The 25,927-nt window shown below is 45.7% G+C and overlaps 1 protein-coding gene across 11 annotated transcripts in view; it reads right to left on the reverse strand.

The window, feature by feature from the left end:
• LOC135552802 (pleckstrin homology-like domain family B member 1) overlaps positions 1-25,927 on the reverse strand; it is a 107,087-nt gene that overhangs the window by 69,619 nt on the left and 11,541 nt on the right. For 8 of the 11 annotated variants that reach the window (XM_064984661.1, XM_064984658.1, XM_064984653.1 and 5 more), the window contains exons 1-4: positions 19,589-19,742; positions 16,713-16,814; positions 13,546-13,669; positions 5,516-5,686 (exon numbers count right to left, since the gene is read on the reverse strand). In XM_064984661.1, the coding sequence (XP_064840733.1) occupies positions 5,516-5,686; positions 13,546-13,669; positions 16,713-16,814; positions 19,589-19,624 (433 nt within the window). In that variant the 5' untranslated portion in view covers positions 19,625-19,742. Of the gene's footprint in view, positions 1-3,476; positions 3,937-5,515; positions 5,687-13,545; positions 13,670-16,712; positions 16,815-19,588; positions 19,743-25,927 lie in introns of those variants that run through there. The other 3 variants (XM_064984655.1, XM_064984654.1, XM_064984662.1) reach the window with 2 other exon arrangements.

The following is a 25,927-nucleotide window of genomic DNA, read 5'->3' on the forward strand; positions in this document are numbered from 1 at the left end:
GGGTGAACTAAAAATTCTCCCTTACGTAAAAAAAAAAACTCAGGGTGTGAGCTCCTCATTGCAGCACCTTCCGTCACCACAATGCCCTCGTCATGCTGTCCCACTGTGCCTCTGTCTCGGGGTTCCTCCTTTGCTTATCTCTACTGAGACAGCGTTGTTGGGCAAATGACAGTCTGCTGTCTTTTAACCAGACCACAATTATGCCAAATCAGACTACAGAGATACCTAACCCAACTCCCTAGGTGGTCCATGGAGACCTCCACTAGAGCACTTGTAGGGGTCACATTCCCATTGGACCTTCCCTAGTCAATCACCTTAATCATAGGAGATGACAGAGTATAGGCAGCGACGGCACTAAACCAGTGACAGGGTTGTAGAATAGATCCTTGGGTTCTCCACTCCAGGGGTGGACTGGCCATCTGGTATTTCTGGCAAATGCCAGATGGGCTGGTCAATTTTTAGACCAGTCGCCCTGTCTAACATTGTTTTTTTTTGTGCAAAATTATCCTTATCTGGTTCGAGGAAAATAATGGGCCAGTGTGGGGTCCTCAAGGAAAATAATGGGCCAGTGTGGGGTCCTCAAGGAAAATAATGGGCCAGTGTGGGGTCCTCAAGGAAAATAATGGGCCAGTGTGGGGTCCTCAAGGAAAATAATGGGCCGGTGTGTTAGAAATTCCAGGGACAATTTTTGGTCCCAGTACGCCACTGCTCCACTCATCACTCCACATGCTCTCAGCTCTCCCCAGATTTGAAGTGAAGAACCTTTTTATCAGAGACAAACATCTCAGAGATTCCAATAATGTTTAATCAAGTGTTTGGTAAAAACAACTTGACAGTAAAATATGACACGTTGCCATTTTTTTAAATAATAATTCATTACATCATTTGGGAGAGGACATGCTTCAATGGTAAATGAAAAAGCCTTCACAGAAGGTAATTCATTGGGGCTGTTGGAAGAGAACGGGGGTGGCGGCTGCGCAGCCAAGATCTTCACAGTTAATCAGCGAGATTGATTCTCTCAACGCTGCGAGGCAGAGTTATCCTTTAACACTCACTCCAATATTGGCAGAACTCATGGGTTCTCATCACAGCGAGTGCACTTCGGGAATGGCTCCAAAGTACATCTTCCATATCTCGTATGGGGTTTTCTCTGCAAGTTACCATATTCATGTTATTCAATAACAACAAAAAAGGGTACCATGTAGCCTACTCAAGTAGAAGACTTGATTGCGAGAAGTCAACGGGTTAATTGACATTACTATATTTTCAATACTCTAAACAGAAAATCACAGATGAGGCTGTCTGAGATGGGTGTGGATTTGTCGTTACTTCAAGGTAACTTTGACACAACTAGAAGTGACACCAAAAAGAAGAGACCATTATTCCCTGAAAACACTTGGACACTGGCAGGGATTCAAATCTCCTCAAGAGATATTCTTTCATGAAAATGTGGTAGATGAAAGCACCATAGGAGAAGGGTGGGTTGGTGTACCTGAGGGGTACTACATTGGTTTATAACACTGTAGTGTCAAATCAATTCAGACCATATTCCCTGGAGTTAAACCCTTGCCAAGCAACGGTATGAAAGCATTTTCATTTCATCATTTACATTTAGTGTAGTTAGCCAAAAACAATCTTCATTGTTAAGCCTTGGAAAGTAAGCTATTGGGACCACTGAAATAAGATCTAGGAAACTGGGTTAAGAGCAAATACTTGGAATTGTGATTGCGTGAGGGCATGTGTGGAGAATAGAGATCGACTGAGTTTCAGTTGGCTTCAGCAAAGAAAGAGACCCTCTGACCCTCCATCTGTGACTAATCTGAACTACTATCTCAAGTTCAGATAAACTTTTCATTACTTTAAAATCAATCAATAAATCAACTTCTAGTAGTAAGACCAAATGTATTTCAATTCCTTTACTACTAGTTAGCTATCATTTAAGCTCACAGTGTTTGACAATTTCACATTTAACTGTGTCATCATAAAACACAGAAGACCAGACACTAAACCCAGAGTGTCAGATATCTCTAAAGCAGAGGACACACTGGACAAAGGGATGCCAAAAAGTAAGCAAGACAGTTGCCATGGCATTGTTGTGTTTTACTGCTTAAGGAAAGGCCAGACACTTTCAATCTCACCAGTTAATCACTCAAAGCTTTAGCCAATGCAGAGGCCATAAAGTGCAGCCACACATACCAAGAGATAGAGAGGAGATACACAGGAAAGCAGTGGAAGTTCTCATGTGACCATTCTATTTTCACCAACATAACGGAGTTGGCATATCCAACATAACTGAGTTGGTATATCAATACATGTCATAACTCTGACGTCTGCCCACTTTCTGAAGTGGGTAGAGGTATCCTATACAGCAATACCCGATGAGACATTTTAAGCTTGTGATGAATAAAATAAATGATGGTGACAGTCAAGTATTTTGGTAAGATAAAATCCACTTAATTTGAGACAGTCAACCCCTTACAGTATAGAATGTGGCATTTGACACCATTGATACTGATTTCAGGTTCCCTCTTCATATACTTTGATAATTGAGAAATCTATTCCATAACATTTATCCCAGATACAATATCCTGAAACTATCTGCCATCTCCTGTGAGTGGCATAATGAAGTGTCAGGGGGTCTAGTAACATATGTGCACTGTTCGCACTCCCTCCCTCACCTCCTTTTGCCAGAACAACATAAGACAATAAATACTCCTGCTGGTCAAGTCGGTGAAACAGATGGCTATGGGTTATTTCTCTATCAACGCTCTGTGGATGTGGCCTCACAAACAGAAGAGTCCAGGTTCAACCAAGCATGAGCAGCAGGATATGTGGCTCACCGAGCTGTAAACAAGGAGTGAATTTTAGGGCAGCCTGATGCTTGTTTGCAGAGGTGGTACACCTCCTGTCTCTTTATGCACGCAATGGGGGTCAATGCAATGTGTCAGAAATGACAGATTTTGGAGGGGGGGTTTTGAGTGGGTTTGCTAATATGAGAATAGACTGCGTCTAGATTCTAGACAGGGTTAACAGCATGCTTAGGTCTCATGGACCAGGAATAGAAATGTAACAGTATACAGGCACCTGGTGACCATGCCAAAATGAAAAGAGATCACTGCCCTGTCATAGTGGAGGATTTGGCTCGAGATTTTATCCTTGTATACGTTTTGCTGTCAATATTAATACAACAGGTCAATGTTACTTTACTGGTGCAGGTGAATTATCTTTTTTTACGATATCAATAAAGGAGACAATGTCTACTTTCGAGATTAGGGCACAATGTATCATTTGAATGTTACAACGTTATACTTACTGTACGTCACGTCACCCATCTACTGTAACGAATCTCGCAACTCGCTTTATTTTTTACAACTGATGATTAACCAATTGCAAAACGTTGGTAGATACAATAAATTCACACAGCTGCAATACTCTACAACATAGACATTACCTTTCATTCTGACTATAACACTTACTTTAAATCCAAATGAAAGTCCTCTTGCCCTCTGCTGTTAACATCGCAGCTGCTCCTTTAAAAACAGCCACGTGTTTTTCCTGAATGGAAAATGATTGTTGAAGAAGAAGAGAGCGGCAATGCGGGCTTGTCCTGACTACTCCTTTGTTATGGTAATACGTGTCAGTATTCTTCCACAGGCTACTCACATAAGCTACGTTATGTTTTCACAAAATACGCTGTCCACCTGCCTTGTAGTGCAGTCTGTAGAACAGTTGGTTCATCCAACGCGTACTGTAAGCATACAATCCATTTCAGTGAAATATGTTCCGTTACAATTCGTTGTATATTGCTCCTTCCAACGCAGCCTCGCGCAATGTCCTATGTATCAGTCAGTCACTATGGCAGTGGCCTACACCCGCATGTTTGTTTTGCCGGGGCTCCTTGCAGCAGGAGAGATGGTCGAAGTTGAACAGCTGTTTCCGACACAGGCTCAACCTAATATCCACCCCAGAGAGAAAGAGAAAAAGGTTTGGTGTGGTGGGAGGGGGGGGGGGGCTCAGTGGGGTGGGGTGAGAGGAGCACTAACCCTGAGTCAGAGCTTCTATGTGCAATCCCAAATCTCTGTCATCTGAATCAACCTCACCCATTTCCTCCAGTATTAGTTTAGTATCTTCTGAGTCTGTTTGACTGACTGACTACCAAGTTATTATGGGGAAGGGGTTAATGGATTTGTTGTTCACATGTTAACATCATACACTCATCTTTAAACGAAGCCCTCAATATGTCTCATACTCTCTTCACAGGACCACTGCTCTGTGCTATAAATCAGAGAAAAATGTATATACTGTACCTTCTGAGATGAAAATGTAATATCAACCCAATTTTCAAGTCTGGATTCAGTCTATTCTTTTCAATAGCTTACCACTCACCCAGAAAAAAACAAGGAATTTCTGCATCTTGAATGACAGTAGCAATTCCAGCTTTTCACTGATGCCTGTTACATAATATGACCGCCACAGTGTCAAAGGTATCTAGTATCAACTAACTCATCTCTACATATTATTACACAGATCCTGAGTCAGCATAATCAATCACTCTACCTTGGTCTTGAAGTTATTCTTCACCAGTACAATTCATTTTTTTGTACCACAAAATATACATTTATCCCTGATTCCCTCAAAAATCATTATTTGACCTTTTACCCCCAGGAGTAAAAGGGGATATGTTGGGGTAAGAGGGGTGGAATAAAAATAGCAATGTCCCTGCTCGGATTTACAAGAAAATCCAGGTTGGGGGATGCCAGGAGACAGGCAGTGTCATCATTAGCCTCCAACTCCAGCTCTCTCGTTACTGTTTTTTACTTTATGACTATCAAGTTCCTGTGATTCTATTTAGCCAAGAAGCCGTTGAGATACTGTAAGTACTATGACTAATGTCATAGATACTCTCCCAGCGGGAGGGCCTGTTGCTTTATTTTCTGTTGGTCTTGTAGCATAAATTCAGACATCCTGGTGAAAGAATGTGATGTATTGGAAATCAATAGGCTTCCTTCCAGCCATGTTGTAATATTCCAGTGTTCTTGAGAGCACAGTCAAGTTCACTGTGGTAACAAATAATTCACTACAGTCCCACAGGATCATGTGGTTGTTTCTCAATCGATGTGTTTCGAAAAGGCACACATTTGCATTTACTGAATGGATTTCTTGACTCTAATACTCCCATCTTAATTGATTTGGGGTTTGTAAGTGCTGGTTACACAGTTAGCAAATAGGCATCGATCTTTGGCATTAATTGTATACATGTGCATTGGTTAGTCCAGGAATGTAATTGAGTTCCTCTCAATGACCAAAGCAATATCACATAAAAACGTTTAATTGCATGTTTGTTTTTTGTCAAATCATCTTGTAACAGTATGTGCGTCTGTTGCTGTACTTCATTATTCTATGTTGAACGTGTTACTATAATAGATGACAATAAGAGTTATAGGTATGCAGAAACAGAAACTCCTTACAAATGAGGTTTATTTCCACAAGTCAGTTTGTTTGTAAGGAGCCATACCTTGTGACAGGCGGACCGGTTTGGTGACAGGAAGCCCGTCTATCGCACACTGGTTCCCAGAGGGGTGGAGAGTGATGATCCCTGCCCGGTTCTCTATGTAGCAGTGCTGGGCGGCAACTCCTGGGCCCTGGATGCTGATGTCCATCGCCCCATGGCCCAACGTGGTCCTACCTGTAGGAGCAACACCCAGAAGAGTATGAGCAAAAGATGAACACTGGAACTGAAGGATTCTAGCCTGGTGGTAGCCTGATATGTCTGTTCAAATAAAAGAGACAGCTAAAGAAGCACTAAAATATTTGACTACCAGGCTAGAATGATCCCTCAATGTTCATAGAAACTGTCTCTCACCAAACTGTGTTGCCAAGAGAAGAATGTGGCTGTATGTTGACTGTGGCTGTTAGTGGCTGTAAATTGACTTTCAACCACAGTGTTTTACTTGTTGTGTTCAACGTCCATGTTGTTACTGTATAATGACAAAGTTACCTATTTATTAAGTGACAGAATAACTTGCAAGAGAAGTGAAACCTTCAAAATAAGTGAATCTTGTTTTATTCTGATATAGTCCATTGGACAAGTCTTTGTAACTCATGGCGGAGTCAATGTCATATCCAGCAGTCGTGCATTAAATTAGGCAGACACGCTAAAAAACAGAAATGCTTTGTAACTAAATCCCATTCCACCCTTCACAACCCCCCCCCCCCCTCCCTCCTCTGCCCAACAGTGACCCTGTCCAGCCTCATCTCTACTGGGGCTCCAGATAAAAGGAGAAAACCCAGTGGAATGTCACATCACAGTGCAACACACATTCTCATCCTCGCTCCCCTCTGGACCAAGGCTGCCTCCCAAATAGCACCTTATTTCCTATAAAGTGCACTACTTTTGACCAAGGCCCATAGGGAAGAAGCTGCCATTATATAGGGCATAGGGTGTCATTTGGGATGGAGCCTTTTCGGTGCATTCCATACCCAACTCCCTGCAGAACTCCAGACAGAGAGAGGCATGGAGAAAGGAATTCCCAGGATGAATGGTAGCAGTGGTGGACAGTGCAGGAGGTAGGGAGAGGGTAGTAAAGCGGTGTTAGGGAGGGGTGGTGGACAGTGCAGGAGGTAGGGAGAGGGTAGTAAAGCGATGTTAGGGAGGGGTGGTGGACAGTGCAGGAGGTGGGGAGAGGATAGTAAAGCTGTGTTAGGGAGGGGTGGTGGACAGTGCAGGAGGAAGGGAGAGGGTAGTAAAGCGGTGTTAGGGAGGGGTGGTGGACAGTGCAGGAGGTGGGGAGAGGATAGTAAAGTGGTTTTTGGGTGGGATGGTGGACAGTGCAGGAGGTGGGGAGAGGGTAGTAAAGTGGTGATAGGGAGGGGTGGTGGACAGTGCAGGAGGTGGGGAGAGGGTAGTAAAGTGGTGATAGGGAGGGGTGGTGGACAGTGCAGGAGGTGGGGAGAGGGAAGTAAGCGGTGGTAGGGAGGGGTGGTGGACAGTGCAGAAGGTGGGGAGAGGATAGTAAAGCGGGTTTAGGGAGGGGTGGTGGACAGTGCAGGAGGTGGGGAGAGGGTAATAAGGAGTGTTAGGGAGGGGTGGTGGACAGTGCAGGAGGTGGGGAGAGGATAGTAAAGCGGTGTTAGGGAAGGGTGGTGGACAGTGCAGGAGGTGGGGAAAGGATAGTAAAGCGGTGTTAGGGAGGGGTGGTGGACAGTGCAGGAGGTGGGGAGAGGATAGTAAAGCGGTGATAGGGAGGGGTGGTGGACAGTGCAGGAGGTGGGGAGAGGGTAGTAAAGCAGTGTTAGGGAAGGGTGGTGGACAGTGCAGGAGGTGGGGAGAGGATAGTAAAGCGATGTTAGGGAGGGGTGGTGGACAGTGCAGGAGGTGGGGAGAGGGTAGTAAAGCAGTGTTAGGGAAGGGTGGTGGACAGTGCAGGAGGTGGGGAGAGGATAGTAAATGGTGTTAGGGAGGGGTGGTGGACAGTGCAGGAGGTGGGGAGAGGGTTGTAAAGCAGTGATATGGAGGGGTGGTGGACAGTGCAGGAGGTGGGGAGAGGGTAGTAAAGTGGTGATAGAGAGGGGTGGTGGACAGTGCAGGAGGTGGGGAGAGGGAAGTAAGCGGTGATAGGGAGGGGTGGTGGACAGTGCAGGAGGTGGGGAGAGGATAGTAAAGCGGTTTTTGGGAGGGGTTGTGGACAGTGCAGGAGGTGGGGAGAGGATAGTAAAGCGGTGTTAGGGAGGGGTGGTGGACAGTGCAGGAGGTGGAGAGAGGATAGTAAAGCAGTGTTAGGGTGGGATGGTGGACAGTGCAGGAGGTGGGGAGAGGGTAGTAAAGTGGTGATAGGGAGGGGTGGTGGACAGTGCAGGAGGTGGGGAGAGGGAAGTAAGCGGTGTTAGGGAGGGGTGGTGGACAGTGCAGAAGGTGGGGAGAGGATAGTAAAGCGGTGTTAGGGAGGGGTGGTGGACAGTGCAGGATGTGGGGAGAGGGTAGTAAAGCGGTGTTAGGGAGGGGTGGTGGACAGTGCAGGAGGTGGGTAGAGGGTAGTAAAGCGGTGATAGGGAGGGGTGGTGGACAGTGCAGGAGGTGGGGAGAGGGTAGTAAAGCGGTGTTAGGGAGGGGTGGTGGACAGTGCAGGAGGTGGGGAGAGGATAGTAAAGCGGTGATAGGGAGGGGTGGTGGACAGTGCAGGAGGTGGGGAGAGGGTAGTAAAGCAGTGTTAGGGAGGGGTGGTGGACAGTGCAGGAGGTGGGGAGAGGATAGTAAAGCGATGTTAGGGAGGGGTGGTGGACAGTGCAGGAGGTGGGGAGAGGGTAGTAAAGCAGTGATAGGGAGGGGTGGTGGACAGTGCAGGAGGTGGGGAGAGGGTAGTAAAGCAGTGTTAGGGAGGGGTGGTGGACAGTGCAGGAGGTGGGGAGAGGATAGTAAAGCGATGTTAGGGAGGGGTGGTGGACAGTGCAGGAGGTGGGGAGAGGGTTGCAAAGCAGTGACAGGGAGGGGTGGTGGACAGTGCAGGAGGTGGGGAGAGGATAGTAAAGCGGTGTTAGGGAGGGGTGGTGGACAGTGCAGGAGGTGGGGAGAGGGTAGTAAAGCAGTGATAGGGAGGGGTGGTGGAAAGTGCAGGAGGTGGGGAGAGGACAGTAATGCGGTGTTAGGGAGGGGTGGTGGACAGTGCAGGAGGTGGGGAGAGGGTAGTAAAGCAGTGATAGGGAGGGGTGGTGGACAGTGCAGGAGGTGGGTAGAGGGTAGTAAAGCGGTGTTAGGGAGGGGTGGTGGACAGTGCAGCAGGTGGGGAGAGGGAAGTAAGCGGTGTTAGGGAGGGGTGGTGGACAGTGCAGGAGGTGGGGAGAGGATAGTAAAGCGTTGTTAGGGAGGGGTGGTGGACAGTGCAGGAGGTGGGGAGAGGGTAGTAAAGCGGTGTTAGGGAGGGGTGGTGGACAGTGCAGGAGGTGGGGAGAGGATAGTAAAGCGGTGTTATGGAGGGGTGGTGGACAGTGCAGGAGGTCGGGAGAGGGTAGTAAAGCGGTTATAGGGAGGGGTGGTGGACAGTGCAGGAGGTGGGGAGAGGGTTGTAAAGCGGTGTTAGGGAGGGGTGGTGGACAGTGCAGGAGGTGGGTAGAGGGTAGTAAAGCGGTGTTAGGTAGGGGTGGTGGACAGTGCAGGAGGTGGGGAGAGGGTAGTAAAGTGGTGATAGAGAAGGGTGGTGGACAGTGCAGGAGGTGGGGAGAGGATAGTAAAGCGGTTTTTGGGAGGGGTTGTGGACAGTGCAGGAGGTGGGGAGAGGATAGTAAAGCGGTGTTAGGGAGGGGGGGTGGACAGTGCAGGAGGTGGGGAGAGGATAGTAAAGCAGTGTTAGGGTGGGATGGTGGACAGTGCAGGAGGTGGGGAGAGGGTAGTAAAGTGGTGATAGGGAGGGGTGGTGGACAGTGCAGGAGGTGGGGAGAGGGAAGTAAGCGGTGTTAGGGAGGGGTGGTGGACAGTGCAGAAGGTGGGGAGAGGATAGTAAATGGTGTTAGGGAGGGGTGGTGGACAGTGCAGGATGTGGGGAGAGGGTAGTAAAGCGGTGTTAGGGAGGGGTGGTGGACAGTGCAGGAGGTGGGTAGAGGGTAGTAAAGCGGTGATAGGGAGGGGTGGTGGACAGTGCAGGAGGTGGGGAGAGGGTAGTAAAGCGGTGTTAGGGAGGGGTGGTGGACAGTGCAGGAGGTGGGGAGAGGATAGTAAAGCGGTGATAGGGAGGGGTGGTGGACAGTGCAGGAGGTGGGGAGAGGGTAGTAAAGCAGTGTTAGGGAGGGGTGGTGGACAGTGCAGGAGGTGGGGAGAGGATAGTAAAGCGATGTTAGGGAGGGGTGGTGGACAGTGCAGGAGGTGCGGAGAGGGTAGTAAAGCAGTGATAGGGAGGGGTGGTGGACAGTGCAGGAGGTGGGGAGATGGAAGTAAGCGGTGTTAGGGAGGGGTGGTGGACAGTGCAGGAGGTGGGGAGAGGATAGTAAAGCGTTGTTAGGGAGGGGTGGTGGACAGTGCAGGAGGTGGGGAGAGGGTAGTAAAGCGGTTATAGGGAGGGGTGGTGGACAGTGCAGGAGGTGGGGAGAGGGTAGTAAAGCGGTGTTAGGGAGGGGTGGTGGACAGTGCAGGAGGTGGGTAGAGGGTAGTAAAGCATTGTTAGGGAGGGATGGTGGACAGTGCAGGAGGTGGGGAGAGGGTAGTAAAGTGGTGATAGATAGGGGTGGTGGACAGTGCAGGAGGTGGGGAGAGGGAAGTAAGCGGTGTTAGGGAGGGGTGGTGGACAGTGCAGGAGGTGGGGAGAGGATAGTAAAGCGGTGTTAGGGAGGGATGGTGGACAGTGCAGGAGGTAAGGAGAGGGTAGTAAAGCGGTGTTAGGGAGGGATGGTGGACAGTGCAGGAGGTAGGGAGATGGAAGTAAGCGGTGTTTGGGAGGGGTGGTGGACAGTGCAGGAGGTGGGGAGAGGATAGTAAAGCGTTGTTAGGGAGGGGTGGTGGACAGTGCAGGAGGTGGGGAGAGGGTAGTAAAGCGGTGTTAGGGAGGGGTGGTGGACAGTGCAGGAGGTGGGGAGAGGATAGTAAAGCGGTGATAGGGAGGGGTGGTGGACAGTGCAGGAGGTGGGGAGAGGGTAGTAAAGCAGTGTTAGGGAGGGGTGGTGGACAGTGCAGGAGGTGGGGAGAGGATAGTAAAGCGATGTTAGGGAGGGGTGGTGGACAGTGCAGGAGGTGGGGAGAGGGTAGTAAAGCAGTGATAGGGAGGGGTGGTGGACAGTGCAGGAGGTGGGGAGATGGAAGTAAGCGGTGTTAGGGAGGGGTGGTGGACAGTGCAGGAGGTGGGGAGAGGATAGTAAAGCGTTGTTAGGGAGGGGTGGTGGACAGTGCAGGAGGTGGGGAGAGGGTAGTAAAGCGGTTATAGGGAGGGGTGGTGGACAGTGCAGGAGGTGGGGAGAGGGTAGTAAAGCGGTGTTAGGGAGGGGTGGTGGACAGTGCAGGAGGTGGGTAGAGGGTAGTAAAGCAGTGTTAGGGAGGGATGGTGGACAGTGCAGGAGGTGGGGAGAGGGTAGTAAAGTGGTGATAGATAGGGGTGGTGGACAGTGCAGGAGGTGGGGAGAGGGAAGTAAGCGGTGTTAGGGAGGGGTGGTGGACAGTGCAGGAGGTGGGGAGAGGATAGTAAAGCGGTGTTAGGGAGGGATGGTGGACAGTGCAGGAGGTAAGGAGAGGGTAGTAAAGCGGTGTTAGGGAGGGATGGTTGGACAGTGCAGGAGGTAGGGAGATGGAAGTAAGCGGTGTTAGGGAGGGGTGGTGGACAGTGCAGGAGGTGGGGAGAGGATAGTAAAGCGTTGTTAGGGAGGGGTGGTGGACAGTGCAGGAGGTGGGGAGAGGGTAGTAAAGCGGTGATAGGGAGGGGTGGTGGACAGTGCAGGAGGTGGGGAGAGGGTAGTAAAGCGGTGTTAGGGAGGTGTGGTGGACAGTGCAGGAGGTGGGGAGAGGATAGTAAAGCGGTGATAGGGAGGGGTGGTGGACAGTGCAGGAGGTGGGGAGAGGGTAGTAAAGCAGTGTTAGGGAGGGGTGGTGGACAGTGCAGGAGGTGGGGAGAGGATAGTAAAGCGATGTTAGGGAGGGGTGGTGGACAGTGCAGGAGGTGGGGAGAGGGTAGTAAAGCAGTGATAGGGAGGGGTGGTGGACAGTGCAGGAGGTGGGGAGATGGAAGTAAGCGGTGTTAGGGAGGGGTGGTGGACAGTGCAGGAGGTGGGGAGAGGATAGTAAAGCATTGTTAGGGAGGGGTGGTGGACAGTGCAGGAGGTGGGGAGAGGGTAGTAAAGCGGTTATAGGGAGGGGTGGTGGACAGTGCAGGAGGTGGGGAGAGGGTAGTAAAGCGGTGTTAGGTAGGGGTGGTGGACAGTGCAGGAGGTGGGTAGAGGGTAGTAAAGCAGTGTTAGGGAGGGATGGTGGACAGTGCAGGAGGTGGGGAGAGGGTAGTAAAGTGGTGATAGATAGGGGTGGTGGACAGTGCAGGAGGTGGGGAGAGGGAAGTAAGCGGTGTTAGGGAGGGGTGGTGGACAGTGCAGGAGGTGGGGAGAGGATAGTAAAGCGGTGTTAGGGAGGGATGGTGGACAGTGCAGGAGGTAAGGAGAGGGTAGTAAAGCGGTGTTAGGGAGGGATGGTGGACAGTGCAGGAGGTAGGGAGAGGGTAGTAAAGCGGTGATAGGGAGGGATGGTGGACAGTGCAGGAGGTAGGGAGAGGGTAGTAAAGCGGTGATAGGGAGGGATGGTGGACAGTGCAGGAGGTAGGGAGAGGGTAGTAAAGCGGTGTTAGGGAGGGGTTGTGGTGGGTGTTGAGGTCAGGGCCAAATTATGGTGTAGAAATTGGGGTGGTACTAATAGTAGACAGAGAGTCCATGGGGTCAATTAAATAAATAAAAATTCAAACATTTCCTGCAATTCTAGACAGTTTGACATTACTTATTATGCCTCTCTTTGGTATTTTTAGGTGTTTATGGAAGGGTATTTTGAGTACACAGTATAAGTGGAAATATAATTGGAAGGCCCCCCAGGAAAAATGACTAACCTGCATTTCAACCCATTTTGCCAAAAATGTGCAGTTTTGTAAATGCTATTCTGCACATGTTGCCATGAGGCTGAGAGAAAATGTTACAGTTTTAAACTAACTGTGTGGATACCCAATGAGCACGAGTGACCCAATATGCACTGGGTCCATTCTTAGCAAGGTTGCGTCGGCCACATAGTAACGAATGACTTTGTTTTGAAAACTATGGGTAGCTATCGCTAGAGTTTGGACTTCTGTTAACGTTACGATATGATGTCCTTGCTAACAATGGACCCTGTGCGAATTGGGTAGCCCGTGATCATGCCACCCAATTCGCACGGGTTCCATAGTGACAAATTACTTCTTTAAAGCTAAGCAAGCTGCTATAGAAAACTGTTTGTCAACAACCAGACAATAACTAGCTGCTTCCGGGATGGGGGCGAAGGACACTGTGTACTTCCCTCTTTTTAACGTTAACAGAAGTCCAAACTCTTGTGGTAGCTACCCATAGTTGATGCAAACGTAGCCATGTAGTCATTCGTCGCTATGGGGCCAACGGAACCTTGCGACAATGGACCCCTGTGCATATTAGTTAGCCCGTCCTCATTGGGTAGCCACAACTGGCCAGTGAAAATCTTACTTTTAAAATTCCCTATTCTGTTAACTCATCCTCTAGTCATATTTGTGGCCAAAGCATAAATTTGAGAAAAACACTGTGAGTGTGTGTGTGTGTTTCTGGCTGGGGTATAGCCAATAGAGGTTCTAGTGGTATTGAAGTGAACACTGCAGGGTGAAGGACATGCCACTGTCAGTTTTATGCTCCTGTGGCTGATGTGTGAGCATGTGCATGTTCTTGTATTCTGTGCTCCATTGTGTGTGTGTGCATGCAAATCCTCACTGTTCAAAAACACACATATGAAAGAGCAAAAGCGGTGTAAGGACCAACCAAATTCTTACATCTCACCTATCTACATTCCTTGACATTTGGATAGAAGCAATATTAGCTCACCTTCGGGAAGGGGCAGCAGTGTGATGGCCGTACTGAGACGGCCACTGCCCAGACTGACCAGATGGGGGCGCTCTGCCTGGACCTTCAGCGCCTTGCCACTCTCAAACAGATCCAGTGGTGTGCTCTACGAACAGAAAGGTCACAGACTCAATTATCATTGTATTAGCTCCATTTGGCCTCATATGGCAGTATAAGTTAATGATTGGAAGCAGACTTAATATCATCAAATGTTTTGGAAAAGCTAAATGGGGTAGAGAATAGAGACAACTACCCTCAAGCTACAGTTGGCCTTTTGACGAACCATTAATGTATCCCAAATGGATGGATGCTCCCTATCACTGCAAAAGATAGTCACACAAAAATGTTCACTATCCAGACAAACAGCCAGTACATAACATGATATTATATGACTGTGTTGGCTATTCAGAATGATCCCTTTCATTCCTTCTCAATTCATGAGAACAATATGTTTTAGTGCTGTTTTAGCAGCTACACTGGATCACAGGCCTACATTACGGTTCATTTCATAGCCCAGGGACATCCAGGCTGTATGAATGTCTTCTCTGTGTGGTGGCATTGCTCTAGCTGACTGCTGGTGCTGTTTACATATTGCTTTATACAGAGAGAGTGTGAGCTGTGAGGGAGCCTAGTTATGCCCGCAGAGCAAAAACACCAGCATGCGGCTTTGGGAGAAGGAAACGTTGTCATGGTAACAGCACTCGCTGGAAACCACTGAAGCACTGCAATTAAGAGACATTACCTCCTGGAAGACATACATGAGCTAAACTATGAAGAACCTCTTTGTCATCATCAGCATAGCATCTCTCTGAATGTATTGCACATGTGGGGTTTGCATTACATTTTTAGTCAAAATTAATTCATTTGATGCCAAGGCTACTCTAACATTGTACTGTGGAAGACTAGAGGGATTAAAATGGTTGAACCCAATGATCATTAGCCCAATGTATGGCATGCTACTTTGAGTCTGTTGCATAGCCTTGATGATAATCTTTCTCGTTCACCTGTTACAATCAACCCACCTGCACACCAAGCAGCGTTACGACAGACCATGAAGTCAGCCTCTCCTTTGGGTGGCAACCCATGGCTGTCCAAATGGGATGATCTACTTTCAATTAGATCGATCTGTTAAAGCTGGGCCCAGGAGAAGAGAATTGGGGTGATAGATGATAATAGCTTTAAGGCAAAAGCCAGCTAGCAGTAGTGACTAGATGTAGTAGATGAGGGCCCATGAGTGCTTTGAGGGATAGTGCAATTACATTTTGGACTAGTAATAGGCCTAATCACATGCCACCATTTTGTAGCAGGTAGTGGTGATGAAATGTTGAAATGCCACAGGGTCTCGTTGTCATCAGGATGGTGTTCAGTAGGGACAAAACGTTTTACCGTTGCCAATTTGTTTTGCTACAGTGTGCCCTACTGAACACAACCCCAATAAACCATACTAAGACCTCTCTGAAGAGCATCCAAGTGTTTCCTGCTTGATAGGGCAAAGGCCTACTGTAACAAGTTCAGTCTCTTCTATCAGCCTCTCTTTTGATCTTATGCTGGTTTAATCATTGTCTCTCTCCTGCATGTCAGAATAGGCTACTGTGTTAGTGGTACCCAGCTGCAGTTTCCTGTGTGCTACTGCTCCCCTGTGGCACCCCAGAGTCTGTCTGTCTGTCTGTCTGTCTGTCTGTCTGTCTGTCTGTCACTCTGTCAGTCTGTCTGTGTGTCTCTGTCTCTCCCTCTCTCCCTCTCAAATATAATATAGATTAGCTAACCATTATTTAAGAGTGCCTGAATATAAATGGTTCTGACACCCACAATGAGTACTGGCACCTACATGTATTTCTGTCCAAGTCAAGCACTGCCTGGAGTGCCAGATGGATATTTAACTAGTATTTGGACCCAGGACTCAGCAACACAGAGCCAGACTAACAACAGGTGGGTACAGAGGTAGCTTGTTGTTACAGACCCATTTCTCTCTTATCTAGTTCGTCTTCAGGGAGCCTTGACATGCCACATCAGTGGACACAGTTATCCAGAGGAGAAAATGCAGCGGGTATGTTTTGACATTGGAAAAATAAAACCAAATTACATAGTACGATGACAGCCAGGATTTCGTTTTGTTTCCAACGTCACTTGCCAAGTTTTTGGTATCGCTCACACAATGGCCTCACAGACCAAGTGCCCCTCCCCATTATGAGAACACTCATCACAGAGTGGTAGTGAAGGGCAGGTTCACTAAGAGCGCATCAGCAGTAAGGAAGGAGGAAATAAAGACAGCTCGTTCAGCTCTTTGGGGAGGAGCTCTTGGTTGGCTCGACAGTTTGATTGTGTGTGCTCTGCTGCAGAAGTTTGGTTTATTTTCAGCGTGTGTAGTTTATGAAGTATTTTTTCAAATGCATTTCCCATTGAAGTTCATTAGAGCTGTACTATTATTGCCCTGCCAGAAGTATTTGAGTGGACATTTGAGTTAAAAGTGAGGTCGCTTGTAAGTTGTGTATTGCTATTTGAACTGTATTGAGGTGGGGTGTACTAATGTCATATGGCCGAGAAGCTTGTGGATATTTTTAAGGCCTTTGTCGTGTCTATGAACACCCCCCACATTCAAACCCCTGCACTCCTCCACTGGACGATAATACATATTATTGCAAATCCTCTGTTGATGACTGGGTTCGTTCTTGTATGAAGTTGCTGTTCAATTGCTCTGCCATTATTATTATTGTATGAGGCATTCTTGTTGGGGTTTCCCCTGTGCTGTGATGGCACACATACACAATCCACTTCTCAATTGTCTCAATGCTTAATCCTTACTTAACCGGTCTCCTCACCTCCCCTGATTGAAGGGGATTTAACAAGTGATATCAATTAGATACCATAGCTTTCACCTGGTCAGTCTATGTCTTGGAAAGGGCAGGTGTTCTTAATGTTTTGTGTACTCAGTATATATATATCTATATATATATATATATATATATATATATATCTATATATATATATATATATATATATATCTATATATATATATATATATATATATATATATATATATATATATATATATATATATATATATATATATATATATATATATATATATATATATATATATATATATATATATATATATATATATATATACATACACACACACACCTCACCTGTAACACCTTATGGGTCTGCCATCCGCGTTCAGGCAAGTTCCTGTTCAGACTGTCCATATCCACTGCGTTGTCGATCATGCCCTCTGACACATGAAGATCCTATGGAACAAAACATGACACACCTGTGAGAGGATCATCTAAGAAAGGAGACTAACAGCGATGAAAGGATTCAAAGGGCTTCTGCCGTTACTGACTCCTGCTGTTTACAAAAGGCAACATGAACACTCAATCTACTCTTTGTGTCTCTGTCTTCAGTCAAGTCTCGTCTTATGTAGCGTTTATACTGTACATGCACGGTTCTATACATTGCAAGTGAAAGACAATGGTCCAGAATGTTTAACTAGGCATGGCCAATGGGACTGAAAAGTCAGACCTTACAAGTTATCAATGAATACGCTTAGAGAAAGACAGACACTGCTGATTGGGGTTCCCCCTTCAGCCCCTCTCAGCCAGGATGAGTCAGTAATGTGATACATTAGATGAGAACACACACCACACACAGGGAGACAGACAACGTTTACGCACAAAATAATGCTGATGTCCCCTGTTATAGAACTCAGCCAACACACACATACAGTACCAGTCAAAGGTTTGGACACACCTACTTATTCCAGGGTGTTTCTTTATTGTTACTATTTTCTACATTGTAGAATAATAGTGAAGAGATCAAAACTATGAAATAATACATATGGAATCACGTAGTAACCCAAAAAGTTTTGAACAAATTGATTCTTCAAAGTAGCCACCCTTTGCTTTGACGACAACTTTACACACTCTTGGCATTATCTCAACCAGCTTCATGAGGTAGTCACCTGGAGTGCATTTCAATTAACAGATGTGCCTTTGTGGATTGTCTTACTGCGTTTGAGCCAATCAGTTGTCTTGTGACAAGGGTAGGGGTAGCACACAGAAGATAGTCATATTTGGTCAAATACCAAGCCATATTTGGTAAAATACCAAGTCCATTTTATGGCAAGAACAGCTAAAATAAGCAAAGATAAAGACAGGCCATCATTACTAAAAGACATGAAGGTCAGTCAATCCGGAAAATTTCAAGAACTTTTAAAGTTTCTTCAAGTGCAGTCGCAAATACCATCAAGTGTTATGATGAAACTGGCTCTCATGAGGACCGCCACAGGAACGCAAGACCCAGAGTTACCTCTGCTGCAGAGGATAAGTTCATAAGAGTTAACTGCAGCTCAGATTGCAGCCCAAATAAATGCTTCACCGAGTTCAAGTAAGACACATCTCAACATCAACTGTTCAGAGGAGATTGCGTGAATCAGGCCTTCATGGTCAAATTGCTGCAACAAAACCGCTACTAAGGTCACCAATAATAAAAAGAGACTTGCTTGTGCCAAAAAACATGAGCAATGGACATTAGAACGGTGGAAATTTGTCCTTTGGTCTGAGTCCAAATTTGAGATTATTGGTTCCAACTGCCGTGTCTTTGTGAGACACAGAGTAGGTGAACAGATCTCCGCATGTGTGGTTCACACCGTGAAGCATGGCGGTGTGGGGGTGCTTTGCTGGTGACACTATCTGTGATTTATTTAGAATTCAAGGCAAACTTAACCAGCATGGCTACCACAGAATTCTGCAGCGAAACGCCAACCCATCTGGTTTGTACTTATTGGGACTATTATTTGTTTTTCAACAGGACAATGACCCAACACACCTCCAGGCTGTGTAAGGGCTATTTGACCAAGAAGGAGAGTGATGGAGTGCTGCATCAGATGACCTGGTCTCCACAATCATCCAATCTCAACCCAACTGAGATGGTTTGGGATGAGTTGGAACACAGTATGAAGGAAAATTAGCCAACTCGTGCTCAGGATATGTGGGAACTCCTTCAAGACAGATGGAAAAGCATTCTAGGTGAAGCTGGTTGAGAGAATATCAAGAGTGTGCAAAGGATGGCTTCTTTGAGGAATCAAAAATATATTTCAAATTTTTTCAAACAATGTTTTGGTTACTACATGATTCCATATGTGTTATTTCATAGTTTTGATCTATTCACTATTATCATACAATGTAGAAAATAGTAAAAATAAAGAAAAACCCTTGAATGACTGGTACTGTACGTACGAACACACAAACACCCACACAAACATACGTGGGCACACGTTCACACACAGAGTCGGCCCACAACAGATTGCTATACATACTTTTTGTCTATATACATGTCTATATTTGTACACGTGTTATAATTGACCAGATTTGAGAGTGAGTGTATGTGAGACTAAGAAAACACGTATGCATCCATTATCTATGAAATTAGAGGCTTGTGGGCAAATTTAGTTGAGAAAACCACAAGCAATGTTAACCAACCCATATTTATAGTCATCTTTGTACATTTAAGTGTCTTGGGTGGAAGTCTTCTCAGAGTAATTAGCATCCCTAAATTGTTGTGCAGGGTTGGAAAATGTGTTTCTGATGCATCCCAATATACAACATAGATTCAAATGTTCTTTATCATTAAGTTTATCCTGTTGTCATGATAGAACTCAGCCAAAAAATTAGCTAAAATATCTGATCTATCTATAGAAATGACAACAGTGAAAGGGAAAGTGGGATACCTAGTCAGTTATCCAGCTGAATGTTCAACTGAAATGTGTCTTCCACATTTAACCCAACCCATCTGAATCAGAGAGGTGTGGGGGGCTGCCTTAATCGACCTCCATGTCTTCGCCCAGGGTCAAACATTAAAAATACACTATGATCAGAACACAACACTTCAATCTAAGTTATATTTCACATGACCATAAATACTAAGAAACTACTATATGTGAGAGACCCAGTAACCTCACGATATAGCCATCACGTCCCTTGTCATATCTCACAGTGTAGTTGTAGGGTGATCCAATAATTACCTTTCGCCAGTTGTCCAGCAAATACACGTCCTCCATTTGCAAAATGATTCTCGCTCTCAACTACCGAGTGAGCGAATTAGAGCTTCCTTCAAAGCTGCTACAGTATCTACTACCTGCCAGCAGCTCTACCTACTGGTGTATTGTCTACCTCAACAATCACCGCTGATTCGCTACCTGCTCCCATTTACAACACGAACCTGTCTGTGCTTGCTACACTGAACTAAGCCCGCATTCCTGCCTGGCAGCCACAAGCCCTGATAACAGATGGAGTTAGGAATGTATAAAGGACAGAGAAAAATAGGGAAGGAAAAAGTGAGAGAGGAAGAGAGGTGAGGGGTAGAAGTAGCCTGCAGAGTGAGTTGACCTTGAAGCAGAAACAGTGTATATTAACACTATTAGAGAAACTCAGAGAGAATAACTCCATGTAGGCAATGTAGGTCAACTGGAGAGCTGGATAGAACATACAATAGGCCGCCATCGAACGCTGTCTAATCCAATATATCTCTGTGATCTAGTCTGGTTTGATCTGATTCCAGCCCCTATTCTCAGCCAGTTCCCACCACATGCCATCACATTCATCAAAGCCTCATCTCTCTCTCGCTCTCTGTTCAAATACTGTTGACAGCCTTTTCTCTATCGATGCGCTCTAAAGAACCAGCCCACTGCTAACTGCACGCACACAGATTAAAGGAGCAACAATGCAAAGAATGGCAGCCTGGAGTCACTGCTATAAAGGCAGGCATTGTTTTCAAATGAGCATGCATGGATCTTTCCCTCACATATTAAGGAATATTTGTTGATGGGGATATGAGTTGGAGAGCAGAAATGTTGGAGGGAAGGACAGAGCTTGTGGCTTGCTGAAGGCATGCGGGTATGGGCAATAGCGGGGCAATAGTCCCACGACTGTCCCATGAGTCAAACAAATCAGTCACTCAGACACGTTGATGACAATCTGGGAGAAGTGTGGAAAATTGGTGAATTTGGGAATTTCTTCCCTATTTTCATCCCCTAGTCAAGACAGGGAAACTCCTAAACAGCAGTGGTAGTGTAGAACTGAACATCCTCGAATTAACAACAAGATATGACCTCCTTAGACATCCTACGGTAGCTCAGGTCAAAAATCCTTTTCAGGTCTTTATACTGCATGGAGGAGGAGATTCCTGTGTCAGGGGTGGGTGTCAGAAAGAGCTACATGAAATGATTCCTTCATTTAACCACAGGGTTAACAGTTGGATATATAGTAACGCCTCCGCTCAAACTACGCTCTGGAATATCCTCTCCCTACCATCCAAACACAGCATTTGCAGGTTTTATCATGCATATGAATGCACGTGGGACAACATTCTCCACAGATTCTCTACCCATGGGCATGAATTTCAAATGAAGAGACGCTTTGTGAGCTTCCAAAATGCTGATGCATCTGAAATAAATAGCTATTAGAATATAAATGAATAGTCTCGTATGGTGTCCTGTAGTTCCAGGGTAATGATTGGCTTCCTGTTCCTTCCTACCCAGAGGATTACTCAACACTGGCATTAGAACTGAGGTGGGAGAGAGAGAGAGAGAGGGAGAGGATGGTATTTTCAATGGCTGGTTTATCTTCCTCTGCCAGCTCTGAGCCCTGCCTCCTCCACCTGGTGATGAACCACCTTGTTCTAATCGTCTCTCTCGTGACACCAAATAAACTCCCTCACTCCTTTTCTTTCCCCACCCCACGCACACACACGCGCACACACGCACACACGCACACACGCAAACACACACACACACACACACACACACACACACACACACGGGTGTTACTCTAACTGTAAGAGAGACATGAGAAGAGCCTGATTGCAAAGGGGAGGAAATCAAATAAGCCAATGGGGACATTTGACTGTTACTCATGAGGTAATGTTACATTTACTGGTGAATAAACAATTGATAATTTCAGTTACAAATGCCATATCTACTCACATGACTGTTTTATCCTCATCCTTTTAGTTTTTGTTCTCGTAATAAAATATTCACTGTCTCTATAAACTGTAAGCAATCTCTCCCTGAGGCCTGATGTGTTTCTCACCCGGAGATGTTTCACATAGTTCTAGTAGTAGGCACCATGTACAGCCTACTATAGGAAACCAAGTGGCTGCACATAAATACTTGGCATTTCAAAGAACATATGATTATGGCAACAATTTTACTCTGCAATGTTCCTTAGCTATTTACAACTGGATGTGGCTGGAGCCAAATAGCACCTTCTGTTTTTAGGGCCACAGAAATATAGCAAACAACTGTGGGAAGAGGTCCAGCATGCATCTTTTAGGCAGTCTTTACCAGATACCGTAAATCAGATGATAGAAAGATTCATGCAATATGCACAATACGGGGATATTGCTACAAGAATACAAAGCAACAAAGCAACAGTAAACATGTCGTCCCCCACACATGATGTTGCACCCCCCTTGGGCCAATCAGTGTAATTTTGTAAATGACGGATCTCTATGGCAACGAATATCCTTGACAGATTTATATGCATTTATGTACCAGACCACGAACATGTGAATTTATATTGGTCAGTAACGGACATTTTGTTTCAGGTACTAGTCTGGAAAGTATTGCGTTGAGAAACCTTTGTCCATAGATGCCACATATCAAGTTTTGTGCAGATTGATCATTCGGTGCCAAAGGAGTGTTTTTCACAAAATCAAAATGGCGGAAAATCCATCATGACCTTATGGGTCCCTGAATCAAATTATTTCCTTGTGAGGAGAGAAATCTACGTGCCAAATTTCATGACTTTAGGTCAAACGGAGGGAGGGGCATGACCTTTCGCATTTTCTATCACGTGTTATAGCGCCACCATCTGGCCAATCAGTACAATTTTGTAAACGCCAGCTCTCTATGGCAAGACACATCATTCACCCAAGTTTAGTCCAAATCAGGCCAGTGCTGTCTGAGATATCGTGTGTGACCAACAATGTACGTACTAACGGACGGAGACAGAGCCACAGGCCCCTCCCCGATTTCATTGTGGGGGACAATCATACTACTTTATGTGATCGAACCAAGTGATATATTGAGGGTTACTACAGCCATTGCATCACAAGAAAGCACACAACCTACTGAAACAAAGTGGTATTAGAAGTATAGGATTTGGGACCAAGCCTGTTGCCACTGAAAACAAATACAACACAAATAACTTCCATGGTTACTACATGAACGTGATGAAAAGTCCTGCTGCACGTTGTTGTTTATAACTTGGTCTGGTTTTCACTCGGTGGACCAGTAAACTACTGGTAAATTCCTAATAACACACAACATAAAGCATTTTCAAACAACATTAGAACCACATTGAGGGGTTAATTTAAAATCTGTCTGAAGAAAGAGTAATAAATTAAGAGCTTATTTTGCTTACTGCCGTTTGCTTGAGCAAAATGTCACACTTTGTTGCATGGAATGCAAAACAGTTCAAAAAGTAGGTTTAGCTCAAAACAAGAACTCAATTTATGAGATGTAAGGAGAGGCAATTTAAAATGTGGTATTGCGAAAGTGCCCTTCTGTGGCAACACCCTTCCATGGTCTATCACCCAAACAAAGTTTATATTTTCTCCAGCTAAGAATACAGTACACCATACAGTCGTGGCCAAAAGTATTGAGAATTACACAAATATACATTTTCAAAGTCTGCTGCCTCAGTTTGTATGATGGCAATTTGCATATACACCAGAATGTTATGAAGAGTGATCAGATGAATTGCAATTAATTGCAAAGTTCCTCTTTGCCATACACATTAAATTAACCCCCCAAAACATTTCCACTGCATTTCAGCCCTGCCACAAAAGGACCAGCTGACATCATGTCAGTGATTCTCTCGTTAACACAGGTGTGAGTGTTGACGAGGACAGGGCTGGAGATCACTCTGACAGGCTGATTGAGTTCGAATAACAGACTGGAAGCTTCAAAAGGAGGGTGGTGCTTGGGATCATTGTTCTTCCTCTGTCAGCCATGGTTACCTGCAAGGAAATACGTGCTGTCATCATTGCTTTGCAAAAAAAGGGCTTCACTGGCAAGGATATCGCTGCCAGAAAGATTGCACCTAAATCAACCATTTATCGGATCATCAAGAACTTGAAGGAGAGCGGTTCAATTGTTATGAAGAAGGCTTCAGGGCGCCCAAGAAAGTCCAGCAAGCGCAAGGACTGTCTCCTACAGTTGATTCAGCTGTGGGGTCGGGGCACCACTAGTACAGAGCTTGCTCAGGAATGGCAGCATGCAGGTGTGAGTGTATCTGCAGGTGTGAGTGCATCTGCACGCACAGTGAGGCGACGACTTTTGGAGGATGGCCTGGTGTCAAGAAGGGCAGCAAAGCCACTTCTCTCCAGAAAAAACATCAGGGACAGACTGATATTCTGCAAAAGGTACAGGGATTGGACTGCTGAGGACTGGGGTAAAGTCATTTTCTCTGATGAATCCCCTTTCCGATTGTTTGGGGCATCAGGAAAAAAAGCTTGTCCGGAAAAGACAAGGTGAGCGGTACCATCAGTCCTGTGTCATGCCAACAGTAAAGCATACTGAGACCATTCATGTGTGGGGTTGCTTCTCAGCCTAGGGAGTGGGCTCACTCACAATTTTGCCTAAGAACACAGCCATGAATAAAGAATGGTACCAACACATCCTCCGAGAGCAACTTCTCCCAACCTTCCAGGAACAGTTTGGTGATGAACAATGCCTATTCCAGCATGATGGAACACCTTGCCATAAGGCAAAAGTGATAGCTTGGCCAGGAAACTCCCCAGACCTTAATCCCATTGAGAACTTGTGGTCAATACTCAAGAGGCGGATGGACAAACAAAACCCACAAATTCTGACAAACTCCAAGCATTGATTATGCAAGAATGGGCTGCCATCAGTCAGGATGTGGATGTTAATTGACAGCATGCCAGGGCGGATTGCAGAGAGCTTGAAAAAGAAGGGTCAACACTGCAAATATTGAATCTTTGCATCAACTTCATGTAATTGTCAATAAAAGCCTTTGACACTTAAGAAATGCTTGTAATTATACTTCATTATTCCATAGTAACATCGAACAAAAATATCTAAAGACATTGAAGCAGCAAATTTTGTGAAAATGTATATTTGTGTCATTCTCAAAACATTTGGCCACGACTGTACACAAATCACTATACAGGTAACTGCCAAAATAAAGGAAACACCAACAAAAAGTGTCTTATTAGTGCATTAGGCCACCACGAGCCGCCAGAACAGCTTCAAGGCGCCTTGGCATTGATTCTACAAGTGTCTGGAACCCTATTGGAGGGATGCAACACCATTTTTCCTTGAGAAATTCCATCATTTGGAGTTTTGCACCACTCCACCGCTCTATAATCCCCCATAAGACTTCAATTTGGTTGAGCTCTAGTGACTGATACACACACACACACCTTAAACCCCCTATGCTCATTTGAGTCACCTCTTTCAAAGTCACTGAGATGTCTTGTTCTAGCCATGGTAGACAAAATAATGGGAAACATTATTTTCATACATGACCTTAAGAATGATAGGATGTTAATTGCTGAATTAACTCAAGAACCATACATTTACTCAAGTGTTTCCTTTATTTTGGCAGTTACCTGTACATTAACTGCTCTGTATAGCTCTACAACTCACAAAACCAACTTTAATTTCGAAGGTTATTTATTTATCAATGATTTCTTAGGTATTTCTAAGAAGACCAAATGCAGGATGGAAGATTCCACCCAAAAACTCTATTTTGATATTTGTTTCATTAGTCCATTGTTGATATGGTCCTAAAATGTTTTGTCGGTCAGCAATCAAGTTTTCAAGATATATACGGTGCAGTCGGAAAGTATTCAGACACCTTGACTTTTTCCACATTTTGTTACGTTACAGCCTTATTCTAAAATGGATTAAATTGTTTTATTCCCTCATCAATCTAGCTCTGTCAGACCATCAGGTTCTTGGTCACCTCCTTGACCAAGGCCCTTCTCCCCCATTGCCAGCTCTAGGAAGAGTATTAGTGGTTCCAAACTCCTTCCTTTTAAGAATGATGGAGGCCACTGTGTTCTTGGGGACCTTCAATGCTGCAGACATTTTTTGGTACCCTTCCCCAGATCTGTGCCTCGACACAAATCTGTCTCGGAGCTCTACGGACAATTACTTCGACCTCATGGCTTGGTTTTTGCTCTGACATGCACTGTCAACTGTTGGACCTTATATAGACAGGTGTGTGTCTTTCCAAATCATGTCCAATCAATTGAATTTACCACAGGTGGGCTCCATTCAAGTTGTAGAAACATCTCAAGGATGATCAATGGAAACAGGATGCACCTGAGC

This window comes from Oncorhynchus masou, chromosome 13 (genome assembly GCF_036934945.1).
Source record: "Oncorhynchus masou masou isolate Uvic2021 chromosome 13, UVic_Omas_1.1, whole genome shotgun sequence".
Lineage (NCBI taxonomy): Eukaryota > Metazoa > Chordata > Actinopteri > Salmoniformes > Salmonidae > Oncorhynchus > Oncorhynchus masou.